The 15,583-nt window shown below is 62.3% G+C and overlaps 1 protein-coding gene across 1 annotated transcript; it reads right to left on the bottom strand.

Moving 5' to 3' along the window:
- Positions 1-2,403: 2,403 nt before the first annotated feature.
- On the bottom strand, positions 2,404-11,079 carry SLC6A8 (solute carrier family 6 member 8). Its single transcript, XM_030806445.1, has 13 exons — positions 10,148-11,079; positions 8,486-8,617; positions 7,464-7,713; positions 6,886-7,018; positions 5,819-5,953; positions 5,628-5,731; positions 5,419-5,543; positions 4,988-5,100; positions 4,738-4,875; positions 4,559-4,661; positions 4,372-4,472; positions 4,116-4,286; positions 2,404-3,931 (listed from the first exon to the last, which is right to left on the bottom strand). Exons 1-13 carry the CDS (start codon positions 10,407-10,409, stop codon positions 3,791-3,793), a joined length of 1,908 nt encoding a protein of 635 aa, XP_030662305.1. The 5' UTR covers positions 10,410-11,079; the 3' UTR covers positions 2,404-3,790.
- Between the last annotated feature and the right edge of the window lie 4,504 nt (positions 11,080-15,583).

The raw sequence follows: 15,583 nt of genomic DNA, 5'->3' as shown, positions 1-15,583 counted from the left end.
ACCAGCCCTGATGGCTTCTTCCACTGTTCTGCCTAGGCCAGCAGCAGACAGAAAGCTGCACGAGGCCAGCTTCTGGAGCGCCCTTTCTAGTGGAGTGATGGAACAACAATGGGGCGGGGGGTGTGGGCACAGGCTCTTAGAGATGAAAATGGAGGCGCTTGCCCAGCCTAGACTGGAGGGCGGCCTGCAGGCTCGCGCTTTCCTGGATCAGCTTCTGTTCCAGGGCACCTGCACCCATGGGCGTCCTGATCTGTTTTCTTACCCATCTTCCACTAGACTGCGAGCTGCTTGAGGGCAAAGCCTGCTGCTTGTTGATCTCTGTGTCCTAACCCCTGATGCAGGAGCTAAGTCCTGAGGTAATGGTGTCTCTATTTCAGAACCCACTTTAAATGACACGCCTCTGTGAAGTTTCCTTTTTTCAATGTCTTTTTTCTGTGTGTTTGGTGTCATCGTGGTGCATGAGGTGGCTTGGAGGGCATTTGGCCTGGAGGTGCAGAGAACAATTAGCAGAGGGTGATTGTCATCCAGGCAGAGACCTGGCTGATTGCATAAAGCAGTTGGCCTGAGCTCAGGGGTCCTGAGGGTGACCGTGGGCTGCAGGACAGTTGGAGTCGGTTGGGGACAGGGGCTGTGTGAGGGCCTGGGGCACCCTGAGGAGAGGTCTTGCCGATGTTGGGAAGCACCTTTGCAGCTAAGGAGGGCCAGGCTGGAGATCTGGGAGCTGCCAGCAGGCGGGGTTCTTGAAGGTGCAGGCATGGTGAGAGGACAGGCTTCTCGGGGAGAAAAAGAAAACTGGAAACAGCGGTTGCTGAAGAGAGGGGGGCCAGGGACCGCAGGACAGGCTCCAGAGCCCCCGGCTGAGCTAGGGTGGGACTGCGCTGCCACTCCTTTCTCTGCTCCCTGTCTGGTCCATGTATTTCTCACCCAGGCTCTTGGTTGGCTGTATTCCAAGCCAGGTCCCTCCCCTGGCTCCAGAAGTTTAGGGGTAAAGCCCCTCCATAGGGGGTGCTGCCTGCTGAGGAGCAGGGCCTCTGGGGGTTCTCCCATAGCACGACAGCAGTCCTGGGCAGGACGCAAAGGGAGCAGCCCAAGCTGTCACTTTGCTCTGAGGGGCCACCTGCTCCCCCTTCACAGGCTCCAATCCCTGATGCTCTCTGTGCTTGCCTGAGCCGCCCACTGCATTGCCTGCTGTGCCCTGCCACGGTGCCCAGCCCTTTCAGGGTGGGGTGTCACATGCTTATCTTGTGCACGGGGTCCCGCCCCTTGAAGGACCTGTCTGTACTCACTGTCTCCAATTCCTCTCCGCCTCTTCTCATGGTAAAACGCATATATATCAAACATATAGTGTCATCAATGTATATGTGATGAGCCATTTTCACCATCGTTAAGTGTGCAATTCAGTGGCATTAAGTGCAGTCACAGTGTTGCGCAGCCACCACTTCCATCCACCTCTAGAATTTATTTTCTCAAACTGACACTGTCCCCACTCAACACTCCCCACCCTGTCCCCAGCCCCTGGCACCCACCCTTGCCCTCTGTCTCTGTGGATCTCCCTCCTCTCACATAAGGCCCTGTCTCTCTCACAGGAGCAGAACCCTATAGCACGTGTCCTTTTATGATGGCTCATTTCACAGAAATGCTCTCCAGGGTCAGCCATGTTGTGTCGTGTGTTGGAGTGCCTTCCCTTTGCAGGCCGGCTCATATTTCCTTGTCTGGGTGAACTATGTTGTTGTCTCTCCCTTCATCTGCAGATGACACTGGGCTGCCGCCACTCCTTTTCTCAATCGCACACCAACCAGCCTTTCACACGCACCCCCTCATGCAAGCTACCCTCGCCAGGCCCCCGTGACCCTTGCCAGACTCAGTGAGCATTTGCAGGTCACTGTCTTTCACCAGCGGCAGCAGCAGCACTGGACAGATGGAGCCAGCCACTGCTCCTCCCTGACCTGTGAGGGGTCCTCACTGGCTCAGGTTGCAGGACCCCACCAGGAGCTCTCAGGCATCCTCCCCCATCGCTGCCGCGTCTTCTCTCTGCCCCTCTCATTGTGTCCCGGGGCTTGCGGCGTCCCTGTGAGCTCACCCAGGCTCAGGGCTTTCAGTGTCATCTCTATGTGGTAAGAACTTGCAAAGTTCCATCTCCAGTACTTTCTGGAACTCCTGGGTCCACCTGCCAACTAGACATCTCTACTTGGATGACACTTCCTGCATGACACACCCAAGGCTGACTCCAGACCATTCTCTCCTTGCCTCCCTGTTGCAGGACCTGGCAGTTCCATCTTTCCTCTTGCTCAGGCCAAATCTGTTGTCCTTAACTCCTCTTTGAGCCCTGCATCCTGGTCATGCACAACCCCTATTAGTTCCTGTACCCCAACCCCTTAGAGCAGCAGAGGCAGAAGCAGGAGCCTGCTTTGGAAAATGACATGTTTTTATTGCTATGTTTGCAGTGGCTTTTTAGCACAGTAAGAATGTCCCCGCAGGCCCACCACCCTCACCCAGCCCCAGCCCTCCAGCCTCTGTCCAGGTGTCGGGGAAGCCTTTCTTGGGGTCACTCAGCCGTCTCGGGACTGGACGTGACAGACATACGTGGGTTAAAGCTGCTACACAGAAGACTGGAGGTGCGGGAAGTGCATCCACCTTAAGCCTGGACGTGGGAGCTGTGTCCAGGGTCCCTTCCCGGGGATGTGCCCAGCCCAGGGCACAGGGTGGGAAGCCTGAGCAGGCCAGGTTAGCAGCCCAGACACCCAGGGCAGAGTATTGCAGCCTCTTGCCCCACAGACTTGTGGGCAAGGGGACAGCATGGGGACAGCCCCGAGGCCCCCACCATGCACTTTTCCAATCCAGTCTGGGGCTGGGGACCACATACGCACATCCACACAACGGACTCGCACACGCAACAGCTCGAAGCTTTTGTTTTGCCTATGAAAGTTAGATCTATAAATTCACACTCCTTGGCTAGGGGCAGAGGGGTAAGGTAGGGCTCACAGGGATGGGAGTGGTAAGGAGAGGATGGTTTGGGCTCCTTCCTCTTTTTAGAAATATACAAGCAGAAATCTCATTCTCTCAAGTTTTTATAAAATGTGCAAAATACAAGCCTCCTTTGCCCAGAGGCACCATTTACATCTGGTATTCACCTTTGCTAAGAGATAGAGATCTATATATACTCTACGTACTCACGCACGCGTGCACTCGCACCCAAGCTCACACAATTGATATTGGTGGCGATTGGCGCAGGAACCAGAAGGTTCCATTGCTGGCTGGCTCTCTAAGCTTCTATAACAGGGATGGGGAGAGGGGTATAGCCCAGCTGAAATATGTGCCTTGGTTCTGCTGCCCCTCCCTTGCCTCCCTTCTCCTCTCTCTCCTCCCTCCTGTCTCTCCCTCCTTCCCTTCCTCACATTTCCCAAGCTGCTACTGCTGCTTCTGGGGTGAGGGGTCACCCAAGGGTGTGCTGCAGAGCAGAGCCTGGAGAAGTGGGCAGGGGGTGGGCGTGGCAGGGGCAGGAGGAGTGCAGCACTGCGGGTGGGGGTGGGGCACTAGGCGGGGCCTAGGACCAGCTCGGCTAGGGCTGGAGGGGGAGAGGCATCTATTTTTGGTGGGTTGTGATATTTTTGGCGTTTTATTAAAAATGGAAAAAGTTGTTTTAGTGAGCACTCATGGTGCTTTCTCCCCTCCTCCCCCAGGCAGACCCCAAAAGTGTCAGGGAAAGGCAGGCCCCCTGGAGGGGTGGGGTGGGGCTGAAGCAGGGGCTGCTATGGCTACCAGAGGTGAGCTGGTGATGTGAGCTGAGCTGTCACATGACACTCTCCACCACGACGACCTTGCTGCTCTCGGACACTGGGGTCAGGGTGGTCAGGCCCCTGACATCTGCGTCCTGAGCTCGGTACTCCAAGTGGTGGAGGCCCCAGATGGGCTGGGTCAGGTGCTGCCAGCGCTGCAGGAGAGGAGGACATGCTGAAGCCCCCAGGGTCACCTGCTTATCCCCACGGTGACTTCCTCTGCCTCTCTCCAGTTCCCACTGCCTGCCACCCTAGTCGGGGCCACTCCCTGGCTAGGAAGCAGGCTGGGTTGAATGTTCACACCAGGGGAGGGGAGGGCGGGCCGGGCGGGAGCCTTACCTCAGCAATGGTGCCCTTGGCCCTGAGGAGGCAGCCCAGGAGGTGCAGCGGCACGCACAGCATGGAGGACAGCGCGAAGGCCCAGCCCATGGCCTCACCCCACCACGGGTACACGTAGGTGTTGTTGTAGACCAGCGGCTCGTAGTAGACAACGTTGAAGATGAAGATGCCCTATGGACCAGAATGCCGTGGTTAATGGGGCCCCCACCCTGCCCTGCCTCGCCCCCCACCCCGCCCCACCTCCCCCAGCCCTTACCATGCAGACCAGCGGGGTGAAGAAGGACCAGCACCATTTCATCCAGGGGCAAGGTCGGTACCCGATCATACAGGCAATGTCGTCCATGAAGCGGTCAGCTCCTGTGGCGAGGCGAGGCGGGAGGGCCAAGCTGGAGACCTGCCTTCCCCGCCACAGTCCCCCAACCCAGCCCTCAGCCATGACCTACCGTACACCCAGGCCACCACCACGCACTCCCAAAAGGCCTGCCAGAGCAGGGTGGTGCCGCTGGCCGAGTAGTAGTCAAACAGCTGGAAGACGTACATCCCGCCCTGGGGGACAGAGCCCAGTCAGGGAGGATGGCGGACGGCCACCAGAGGTCACAGGCAGACCCCCCACCCCACTCACATCAGTCACCATGGAGAGATCGATGACAAAGCAGAGGGCACAACAGAGGGCCACAGAGATCTCCCTTTGGAAACGGAAGTAGTAGGAGGCCGGGAGGAGGTCGAGGAGGCCGGTGATGAAGCCCTCCACACCTACAAACTGTGGCCAGGGCAGCTCAGGCCGAGCCCCGCACCACCCTCCACCCCTTTCCTTGCCTGCAGCCCTCACTCCGCCCCCCTCCTGGCTCCCTGTCCCAGAGCCCCATGCAAACCTGGCTGTCGAGACCAAGCAGCAACAGCATGAAGAAGAACAGGGCAGCCCAGAGTGGGGCCACTGGCATCAGTGTGACAGCCCGCGGGTAGGCGATGAAGGCCAGGCCCGGCCCTGTGGGAAAGGTGCAGGCTCTAGACCTTGCAGCCGATGTCCTGCCCTGCGCGCACCCTGAGCCCTGCCTGCAACACTCGCACCCATGCCCACGCCTGCCTCTGAGGCGCTGTCAACCCTGGGTCGTGCAGCAGGGGCTGGGAGGTCCTTTCTCTGTCAACATTGACAAATCCCAGGACCTGCCCCCGCAGGCCCACAATCTGACAAGTTCCGTTTGAATCCTCGTCACTTTTCAGCATTTCTATTGCGTGTTCGTGTACATCATGCATCTGGGTGGCAGTTGCTGCTCTGGAGGCGGGGCTGGGGGTAGGGCCCTACCTGACTCTGCCACCTTGGAGATGTGCACGCCTTGCTCTGCAGCCATGAAGCCCAGGATGGAGAAGACCACGAAGCCAGCAAAGAAGCTGGTCCCGCTGTTGATGAGAGCCAGGATGATGGCGTCCCTGAGGGGTGGAGGGACCAGAGTGGATGGGTTAGGCTGCTGGGCAGGGCGGACAGGGCACGGGTGGCAGGGCGGCAGTGCTTACTTGTAGCAGTTGTTGTTGAAGCGGTTGTAGCTGCCCAGGGCTGTGAGGGCCCCCAGGCCAATGGCGTAAGAAAAGAAAATCTGGGTCCCCGCATCTATCCACACCTAGAGGAGGGCCGGAGAGCGCAGGCATGAGGGGCCTGCAGGGCTCCCCCCCAGCGCCCTGCTGCAGCCTCCCCACCTCCACCTCACCTGAGGGGACCCCAGCTTTGACCAGTCAGGCTTGAGATAGTAAATGATGCCGTCCAGGGCGCCAGGCAGCAGCACTCCACGCACCAGCAGCACGACCAGGACCACGTAGGGGAATGTAGCAGTGAAGTACACAATCTGGGGGGCCAGGCTGCTCAGCAGGGGCTGCGGCACCACCTCCCTCACACCCCTACTCCCAGCGCCTCCGGTCCCCCTTGCGGGCAGGTATGTTCAGAGGTCCCCATTCTCCTCCAAGCCATGGCTCCCGCCAGAGGAAGCTAGGGGCAAGGCTGGGCCCTGGCAGCCCTGGCAAGTGCAGTGGGGAAGCTCTCTGGGCGCCTCGTTTGTCTGCAGGGACGCGTGTCAGTGGGGAGTGGGCAAGCCTCTGGGAGCTCTCCTCAGTGGGGACAGGAGGCGTGGAGCATGTGGGAAGTGAGAGCTGTGTGAGTGTGTGGGCAGTGCAGGTGTGGGAGGCCCAGGCAGGGAGCGGGATATTGGATCGGGGCCGGGTCCCTCTCCTCTTCTGGAGAGAGGTGGGGGCTGAGCAGGTGGAGAGTGGAACTGGGCCAGGCAGAGGCAAGCGAGACGCGGCTGCCACACCGTCTGCCCCCTCTTTCCACATGCTGCTCTGGGGACCTTGTCCCCCAGGGAGCTGGCCATGTCCCACAGCTCTAGATACTGTCTTCTTTGTTCAGGTGACTCCCCAGCCTGACCGGGAGCCCCCAAGGGATGTGGCCAGACTCTGGGTGCCTAAGGCAAGATAGGCAGGTAACAGATGGCCAGACCAGGTCCACCAGACTGTCACAAGAGTCAGAGACTGGCAGGAGGGCACCGCTGGGGGTGATGGGCACAGGGAAGGGACAGTGCCTGCCGGGGCCTCTCCCCGCCAGGAGCAAAGGCTGCTGGGCCCTGGATTTGTAGGGTGGGGAGTGTTGCTTGGCTTTCAGTACCTCCCCCTTCCTTAGGGCTAGACTCTGTCTGGTCGCCTCCTGTTGCCACAGGTGTGCCTGGCACAGACATCCAGCTCCCAGGGCTGAGCCACCCTCCCCCCTCCATGCCTCTAGTGGTACCTTTCCCGTGGATTTGACCCCCTTCCAGACACAGAAGTAGACCAGCACCCAGCAGGCCAGCAGACAAAGGGTCACCTCCCAGTTGAGGGCCCCTGGCACCTCCAGTCCCCCAGACAGCCTCAAGACTTTGTTCCTAGGGGAGGGAGGGAGGTCCCATGAGGCCTGTGCCAGCAGAGGATGGAGCCACAAGGTCCACCCCCAGGAGTCGTGGCTCCCTTCTCTCTCACAGCCCAGGGTTCAGCGGGTCCCTCTTGTCCATCTGGGCTGGGCCTGCAGCCCACGAGCCCCTGGCCATTGGGAGGCCACTCCCATCCCACCCCACATGCAGCCCCAGCTCCCCAATCAGGTGGGAGTGACCAGGACAGTGATAGGCTGCCGAACCCAGGAGCGGGGCTGACCTGGCCCAGCCCCTGGGGCTGGCGCCAGGACTCTCCGAGGGCAGGAAAGGGCAGGCAGGGTCCAGGATGGACTGCCAGGCAACACCCTGGTCCCCCCTTCAGGGCCATTCCCCTGCAGCCGGGCAACGTGAGGGAGACCTGGGGGATGGGATGGGCTTGGCCCAGAGGTGCCAGACTCACTCCCAGAACTCGATGACAGGGGACCGGCGGTCAGCAAGCTGGTCACAGGTGAGGTTGGCCAGGCTGGCATTGGCACAGTCTTCATGGCGGAAGATCTCCACGCAGTCGGGAGTGTTCCAGGTGTGGCCACATGTGGCCCAGGGCAGCGTGGTGGTGAAGGACTTGACCAGGTAATAGAAGCCCCAGGCCAGCACCATGATGTAGTAGGTGTTGCAGTAGAAGACGATCACCATGGAGGCGTAGCCCAGGCCTGGGGCCGGGAAGTCCTTGCCATGTAGATTCTTTCCTGGCCACCTCCCCCTGCCACCCCTTTATCTCCCCACCCAGGCTGGCAGTGCTCCCACCGTCTGTCCTCCTGGAGCCTTGTTTGTGGTGCTCCTGACTCCCCTGGACTCCCCCTTGTGTGAGCCCCAACACTGGGCTGACTCCCCAGCCTGTCTCCTCTCCTCCAGCCGCCCCCTAGACCCAAGGCAGAGCGAGCCCCTCTCCTCCTGTCCCCATCTGACAAGTGCTGTTGAGTCTCCAGCCTCACACACCTGGCCCCTTCTCTGGGTCCCACTGCCACCATGGCGGTTCCAGGGGGTCCAAGCCTGGCCACCCAGTAGCCTCCAGCTGGTGGTGGTGGTGGGGAGGGGGGGGTTTCTAGTAGCCTGAGGTAGTGTTGGAGACAGTCGCCCCGGCAGTGGGCAACCTCAGTATGTCGCTCCACCTGTCTGTGCCGCAGTGTCCTTGGGGATAGTAATAGTAGGACCTACCTAGAGAGCCAAGTGTGCTGGGCAGGTCCCGTCCCCAGCCCGGCTATGCCTGGCCTGTCCTTGCCTTGTGGAGCTGCCTATGCCCCCTCTAGTCCCCGCTTCCCCAAGTTCGCTGTGCGGCCTGAACATCTTCTCCAGGCTCCCCCCTCGAGACTGGGATGCCATCACGTGGCCCCAGGCCTGGTGCTCAGGACAGGAAAAGATTTCTCAAGTGGGAGCCAGCTGGGAAAAGGGGGCAGTCTCTGAGGCTGGCCAAGGGCTGCTCACCTTTGAACAGGGGACAGATGTTCCAGACATTGATGCTGCCGGCCTTCATGAACTGGCCCAGCGAGATCTCCAAGAAGAAAATGGGGATTCCTCCAACCAGGGCGATCAGGACGTAGGGAATAAGGAACACACCTGGGGGTGGAGGCGCAGGGTGGACTCAGGGTGGCCCCCAGCCAGGCTGCCCAGGCCCAGCGGGCCAGCCCAGACTCCAAAGGCCCCATCACAACTTCCCACTGGGTGAGTCAGTGTAGGGGTGGCCACTGACTCAGGCCCCAGGTGGAGTCTTGAGGGGGTGGGGTGAGTGTGTTGAAGAGGGGCTACAGTAGCCCCTGGGCCATTGGAGCCCTATTCCCTGGGTGGCAGAGGGGCCCTAGGCCCACAGGGCTTCCACCCCCACGGTCACTTGGGGTGATGGCCATGGAGGACACACACGCTCAGACACGCAGGCTGTCCCTAGTGCTGCAATTCCCTGTTTCAGGCAGCACGATGAGGGCACGTGCATGTGTGCGTGTGCGCCAAGGCTGGGTGATCAGGCCTCAGGGGCTCATCCAAAGGCAGGGAGCGCGACTGTCCTGCACTTGGACGCTTGCCTGCAAGTGTGAGGTCCAAGGCAGAGGGTGGGTGGGTCACAGTCCCCTGCTGGTGGGATGGCGATGTACAAGGACAGAGGGATACAGGTGCGGGAAGAGAGGCCAGGCCGGCCTTAGCAAGCCCAGGGAGTCAGGCTCTGCAGGAGATAGGCAGGGCGTGACACAGGCCCTGGCCAGCAGGCTGGGGTGGGGGTGGCAAAAGGGCAGGGAGAGCTGGGTGCCACTACCCCCTTCTCCTCTCTGGGCCTCCTACCCTTGCCCTGGCTGGGCTCGCTCCACTACTCAGAGGCTGAGCTTGGCTGCAACTTGCCTGACTCCAGGTCCCAGCATCCTTCTCCTGACCTTGGGCAAAGGCCTTTGCTCTGGACCTCTGTTGCCCACCCATCACCGGGTCACTTCGGCTTCCAGCAACCCCAGTGCTGTTTTGTAGTCACAGGACACACGCGTGCCCATCGCTGTTGCTAAGCTGGGCCCGGGCGGGCGGGCGGGCGGGCATGGGACGTGCATGCAGTGTGTCCAGTGGCGGCGCCAGGCGGGCCAGGCCGCAGGCTTCCCAAGCCTGGCTCGGGCACCCAGTGTTCCAGGCCCGGGCCAGAGGGGAGGGGCGGGAGGGCCGCGAGGGGAGGGGAGGGCAGGGGGAGGGACAGAGTGGCCCATTGTGTGTGTGTGTGTTCGTGTGTATGCACACGTGGGGGGCCCACACAATGTGCCGCTTGTGTGCCCGACCCGCGGGGGCAGCCAGGGCTCCTTACCTCGCGGAGACCCCAAGGCGAAGGCCTGCTTTCCCACCTCGGCGGCCAATCGCGCCTCCCAGCCCCGGAGTCTGGGGGGCAGCCTCACGGGCATCGCCGGCCCCCTCCCCCCACCCTGCCAGGCACATGACTGCGAGGGGGGTGGAGGCGCCCGGCCCGGCCACCGAGCGGCAGCGGCAGACGAGGGGCGGCCCCGACCCCCGCGTGCCCGGGGGCCACCCGCTGCCCGGACTTCACCCCTCCGCCGCGGCTCCGGGGGTCGGGCGTCGGGGGCCGGCGGCCTGCTGGGGGAGGGGGCCGCGGCGGGCGGGGGAGCTCACCTCCGCCGTTCTTGTAGCACAGGTAGGGGAAGCGCCACACGTTGCCCAAGCCCACGGCGAAGCCCACGCACGACATGATGAAGTCCATCTGGCGCGTCCAGGTCTCGCGCGGCGGCACGGCCAGGCGGCCGCCGGGTGTCCCCAGGCCCGCGGGGCCGTCGCCCTTGGCCGGGGCCCCGTCGGGCCCGGGCGCGATGAGGGGGCCCTTCTTCTCGTCGCCGGACACGCTATAAATGCCGTTCTCGGCACTCTTCTTCGCCATGGCCCCGGCGGGCCGCACGGCCGGGCCGGGGTCGCGGCGCCTCGCGGGGGGCGGCGGTCAGGCGGGGGGCACCGGCGGCACCGGGGAGGGCCCCGAGGGCGCGGGCCGGCCGGGGGCCGGGGGGCGGCCGGGCCGGGGGACGGGGCGGCGGGCGGGCGGCGGGGTGCGGGGCGCGGGCGGCGCAGTCAGAAGCAGTCCACGAAGCACTTGAAAGTGAGCCTGAAGAATCTCATGTGTGTCGGGGGCCCGGGGGCGCGCGGGCGGCGGCGGGGCCCGGCCGGGCGGCGGCGGCGGCGGCGGCTCCCGAGGCTCCTGGCCGCGGCTCGGGCGGCGGCGGCTGCGGCGGCTCCTCGCCCGACCCGAGGCTCAGCCTAGCGGGGCGCGGGCGACATCGGCGCCCGCGGTCTGCAAGCGGCGGCCGGAGCAGGGGCCTGTGGCCCTCGCCCCCCGCCCCGGCCGGGGCCCGCAGCGGCTGCCCGGTTCGCCCGCGACTCCGGCGGCGGCGGCGACGGCGGCTGGGGCGCGCCTCGCCCTCTCCTTCCCGGCGGCGGCGGCTACAGCCGCTCTCGGGGCCGCGGCGGGCTCAGCGACTCGCCACCGCGCTCCGACTGTCCCTCTCTTCCCCGTCCCCGGCCGGCCGCCGCTTAAAAACCGACTCCGGGGTGATGTCACTATCGCCCCACCCCCACGGCCGGCCGGCCCCCCTCCCCCTCCCTCATCCCTCCCTCCCGCCCTCCTCGTCACACTCCGCCCACCTCCTCCCTGCCCTCCTCCCGGGTAGGAGACGCCGCTCCAGCGGGAGGCAGGATGGTTACTACCTGGGGCGGCCGCCAACTCCTCCCGCAGGGCTCCAGGCCGCCCCTCGCCCCAGGGTCGCCGGCTCCTAGTGCGGCCCAGGCTTCCCGGCCGGCCCCTCCCAGCCCTAGGAAGACGTCCCCCGGCCCCCTCAGCCCTCCGCCTCCCCTTCTCTCCCTTTCTCCCCGCTCCTGGCAGGCTGCAGCCGTCTCCTCCCGGTGCTCCCTCCTTCCTTGAGCTCTGTCCACCGCTGCCCACTGGGGGCTAGAGCTTCCCGGCTACCCTGGAAGCTGGAGGCCGGGACCAGCTCTTCAGGTGACAGGCCTCTGTGTCTCCCCAGTGGGCAGAGGGGAGCCTGCCTGGCTGATGAGCAAGGCTCGACTTTGTCACCAAGGCAGTGAAGGGGCCCGGGTAAATGACCCCGGCGGCCCCCACCCCTGCCTGGCGTGAGAGTGGGTAGGGGCTTCGGACTTGAGGGGACTGGAGCGGGAATAAGGCAAGGCTGCCCCCTGGTGCCTGGCGGGTGCACAGACCCTTCCCCAAAGGCCTCAGCCCTGAGGTGGTGGGGCCCGCCCCCCACCCACCCCGTGTTCCTCTCCCCAGGACCCCCCAGGCCTCCCCAGCAAGAGCCATCTTGTTGGGCTGCCTCTCCGCCGCCAGCTGAGCAGCTTGTTTAGAATTTTCTAGGGCTAAGAGTAGCCTGGGGGTGGGGTGGGGAAGGAAGTGGTCATTGTCCTGGCCTGGGAGGTAAAGTGTGCCCCCCCTCAACTTCAAGCTCCCTGATCTGATCGTGGACACTGCAGTCCCCAGATGGCTCATCCCGTTAAGCTAAGCCCGCGGCCATCCCTCCAGCTTTAGGAAGAAAAGCAGTTCCGGCCCAAGCCAGATTGAGCTTGCTGGGTGAGGGAGGGGCAGTGTCCCCACCCAGGCTTGGAGGAGGAGCCTCAAGGGGTGTGTGTGGTTGGGGGAGACAGTCGGTGTCACCTGTGCTTAGACCAGGGGCGGTGGGCGGGTACCCTTGAGGTGGCAAGGTCACACTGCTCACCAGAAGTTTCTCACTAGGGTCTTCTCTGGCCCAGCCTTTGACTGAAGCTGGTCTGGAGACAGGGGCGTTAGAGAAGTGACTCATAGATGGCCTAAAGAAGCAGGGCCACTCAAGGACCCAGGACAGAGGGAAGAGGGCCAACGCAGCTGAACCGCAGGCAAACCCCATGGCCTTTGAGAGAAGAGAGAAGAGGACCCGGTGAAGTAGGCTTGGAGGGCCTCAGCCCAGCAGGAGTGCGGGGTGGGCGTGTGATGTCAGCGAAGGGAGGATAGTGACCTGGGGGAGGGCCGCTTTGAGGGAAGACAGTGACCTGGGGGAGGGCCGCTTTGAGGGAGAGTGCAGGCCACGGCCAGACAGCTCTGGGAGCCGCGGGCAGGGGAGACTTTCAGATCTCGCTTGTCCTAGGGGTGGGGGTGGAAGGGAGAGAGAGCAGAGGCTCGAGAAAGATGTAAGAGAGCTGATGGCACTTTGGGGAAGTGACCACTGCTGCGGTTCCTCCTCCAGTGGGTTCCGAGGCCAGGGACAGGATCATGAGGTGAGATCACAGGTGGCCGAGGCAGAGGGCGAGGTGGCCAGGCTGGAGGGTACTGGAGACAGGAGTGAAGGGTGAGGGGCTGCCCAGAATGGCTGCCACTGCTCCATGGACCCTCGGAGCGCGAGCCCCCACATCTGAGGGGAGGTCCAGTGGGTCCAGTCAGTACCTGATTCCCACAACCTCCTGGAACTGGGCTGTTCTCCAGGCGGCCACCCCTTCCCACAGCCACCTTCTTCCCCGCCCTCTGCCAGCCCAGCCTGGGGTGCAGCCACTACCAGTCCCTGGGCCAGGCCCCACCTCCCGCCCCCAGCTGGTCTGGACCCCGTAGTGACTGTGAACTCCTCCTCACGGCCTGGGCCAGGCCTGGGCCAGACCTCAAACCGCATTCTCTGAGCAGCCAGAGGGACCCTCCTGAAGCACAAATCTGACCAGCCCCTCCTTTGTCTCATTCCTTCTTTGGGCTTTTCTGTGCTCTGGAGGTAGAACTAAATTTTTCTCCAAGACTACAAGATGGAGTGTGATGGGGCTGTGGCCTCCCAGCCTCAGGGCGGCGTTCCCCCTGAGTTTTCCCTCCACGTGGGGCCCACAGCCTGGGCTTCCCTTTCTCTGCTGACCGACCTCCAGGACTCTGTCCCAGGAGGCTCCTGAGGGAGGTTCAGGAACCCTCCCCACGTCGGCCACCCTGGGAGCCGCCCCTGCCCAGCCAGGGCGAGCTGGGCCTCTGAGCAGTGCATGAAGTTCAGGCTCGTAAGGCTGGAGTTCCCGGCGGGGAGCTCAGGCCGGAGCTCTGGTCTCTGTCACAGGCTGTGACCTGGGCGGCCAGTGACAGGGTCTTCTGAGGCTGCTCCCGTGAGCTGCTGAGCAGTTGGGGGGAACAAAGGCAAAGCGATTTCCAGCCCTGGCTGGGTCCTCTCCCACGTCCGAAGGCTTCAGAGCGTTCTCAGGCTTTGTCAAGGCACGTCAGGCTCGGCCTGGGGGCAGCAGCTGCTGGGGAGGGGCAGGGTGGGCTCTCCAGGCCCCCAGCTGAGGGCCGGGTAGCTGTCCCCCGCCAGCCCTTTCCAAGCCTCCGCCTGTCTTGCCAGGCCCTTGTGTTCTACTCACCGAAGGGGGGTTCCGAGCATGTGCAGGAGGGGGTGGGGGTGCCCCTCGACCTGTGCCCAGCCCAGAGCTCCTATGGTGGCTCCTGGGTGAGAAGCAAACTGTTCTCTGGGGCAGAGGCGACGGAGGGAGAGCTGCGCCCTCCCCCTACCGTGTCCCAGGGAGCGGGCAGCCTTTCAGGCCCCAGCTGGGGCTGGGGGTTGGAGTAGGAGCTGAGGAGGAGGAAGAGGGGAGGGGGGCTAGCCGGAATGCCCCTGTTTGTTGGGGGAGGCCTGGGAATTGGAGCCAGCACCCACTCAAGCCTAGGGCAGCTGCGGACCGGGGAGGGGCTGGGTGGGGGGCCACTGGCCCTGGGGTGACTGGTTATCCTGGGAGGACGGGCAGCTGGAGACAGGATGGGGGCGCCTCCTCTTCTGAAGGCGAGCCGGGCACAATGAGCTTTGGAATTAGAATAAGCTGCGAACAAAGGGGGAGCCAGAGTCCACCTGGAAGGGCTTTGTACTTCCAGCTCCTGGGGAGGGGCCGACGTGCGGCTGCAGCCAAGCGGAGAACGGAAAGAATGGGGCAGGGGGCGAGGGCCTGCAGCGGGGCAGGGATGGGGGGCAGCAGAATCCCCCACCCCCGCCCTTCCCACCAGCTGTGCTCGTTTACACACACCCGCAGAAAGGAGGCTTTGGTTTGTTTTTTACATTTTATGTAAACTTTTATTAGACTGGTTTTATTTGTTTTATAGATTGAGAGGGTACAAGTTCGGTTTTGTTACATGCATATATTTCGTGGTGGCGAAGTCTGAGCTTTTAGCAGACCCATCACTCTAAAGCTGCCTTGCAAAAACTAACAAAATTATGCCAGTGAGAGATCTGATCTAACCAACCCCGTCTGCATTTACCCTCCAAACTGCTCTTGGTCTTTTCTGGGCATGGGCCAAGCTAACTTTGGGAGAAATTTAGTTTATAGTTTAAATGATAATAGACCTTCCCAAGATGAAACCGCCTTTGTAAACGTAATGGAAGGTCATCAGGTGAGGAGGATGAGAGGGGCCTGAATTCTGCTAACATGTAAGCATTCATGATGACTAGCCATTGTTCAGAGGTCAAGAGATTTGTAACTTCTCCAATTACTCCTGTAGATAATGTCACTATTGTAGAACCTAAGGTTGGCTTTTTGAGAGGCCTTTGCAGGTTTTTGCATTTCTCACTACCAGATGGCTCCACCTGGACCACATGGACCTATGACTCAAGGTCCTGTGGCCCCACCTAAAAGCAGACTCAGCTCAGCACACAAGAATCATCCCCCACCCAACCAGTCAGCAGCACCCATTCCCTAGCCCCCTATCTGCCAAACTATCTTTAAAAAATCCTAGCTTTCAGGCTGGGTTCGGTGGCTCACACCTGTAATCCTAGCACTTTGGGAGGCCCAGGAGGTGGGTCACTTGAGGTCAGGAATTCAAGAGCAGCCTGGCCAACATGGTGAAACCCCTGTCTCTACTTTTGTAAAAATACAAAAGTTAGCCGGAAATCATTTGAACCCGGGAGGCGGAGGTTGCAGTGAGCCAAGATTGTGCCACTGCACTCCAGCCTGGGCAACAGAGTGAGACTCTGTCTCAAAAGAAAACCTAGCCTTCAGGGCTGGGCACGGTGGCTCATGCCTGTAATCTCAACACTTGGGAGGCCGACATGGGTGGATCATGAGGTCAGGAGA

This window comes from Nomascus leucogenys, chromosome X, assembly GCF_006542625.1.
Source record: "Nomascus leucogenys isolate Asia chromosome X, Asia_NLE_v1, whole genome shotgun sequence".
NCBI classification, from domain to species: domain Eukaryota; kingdom Metazoa; phylum Chordata; class Mammalia; order Primates; family Hylobatidae; genus Nomascus; species Nomascus leucogenys.
Note: the sequence above shows the minus strand (reverse complement) of the source record. Positions and strands in the feature narration are given on the sequence as shown.

Excerpts from the sequence above, each read along its gene's own strand:
- SLC6A8 (XM_030806445.1), bottom strand. The coding sequence starts at position 10,409 with ATGGCGAAGAAGAGTGCCGAGAACGGCATTTATAGCGTGTCCGGCGAC. Across the intron at positions 8,618-10,147 it reads GTGCTACAAGAACGGCGGAG|GTGTGTTCCTTATTCCCTAC; the intron begins GTGAGCTCCCCC and ends CTCCACCCCCAG. Across the intron at positions 7,019-7,463 it reads CCTGTCATCGAGTTCTGGGA|GAACAAAGTCTTGAGGCTGT; the intron begins GTGAGTCTGGCA and ends TCCCTCCCCTAG.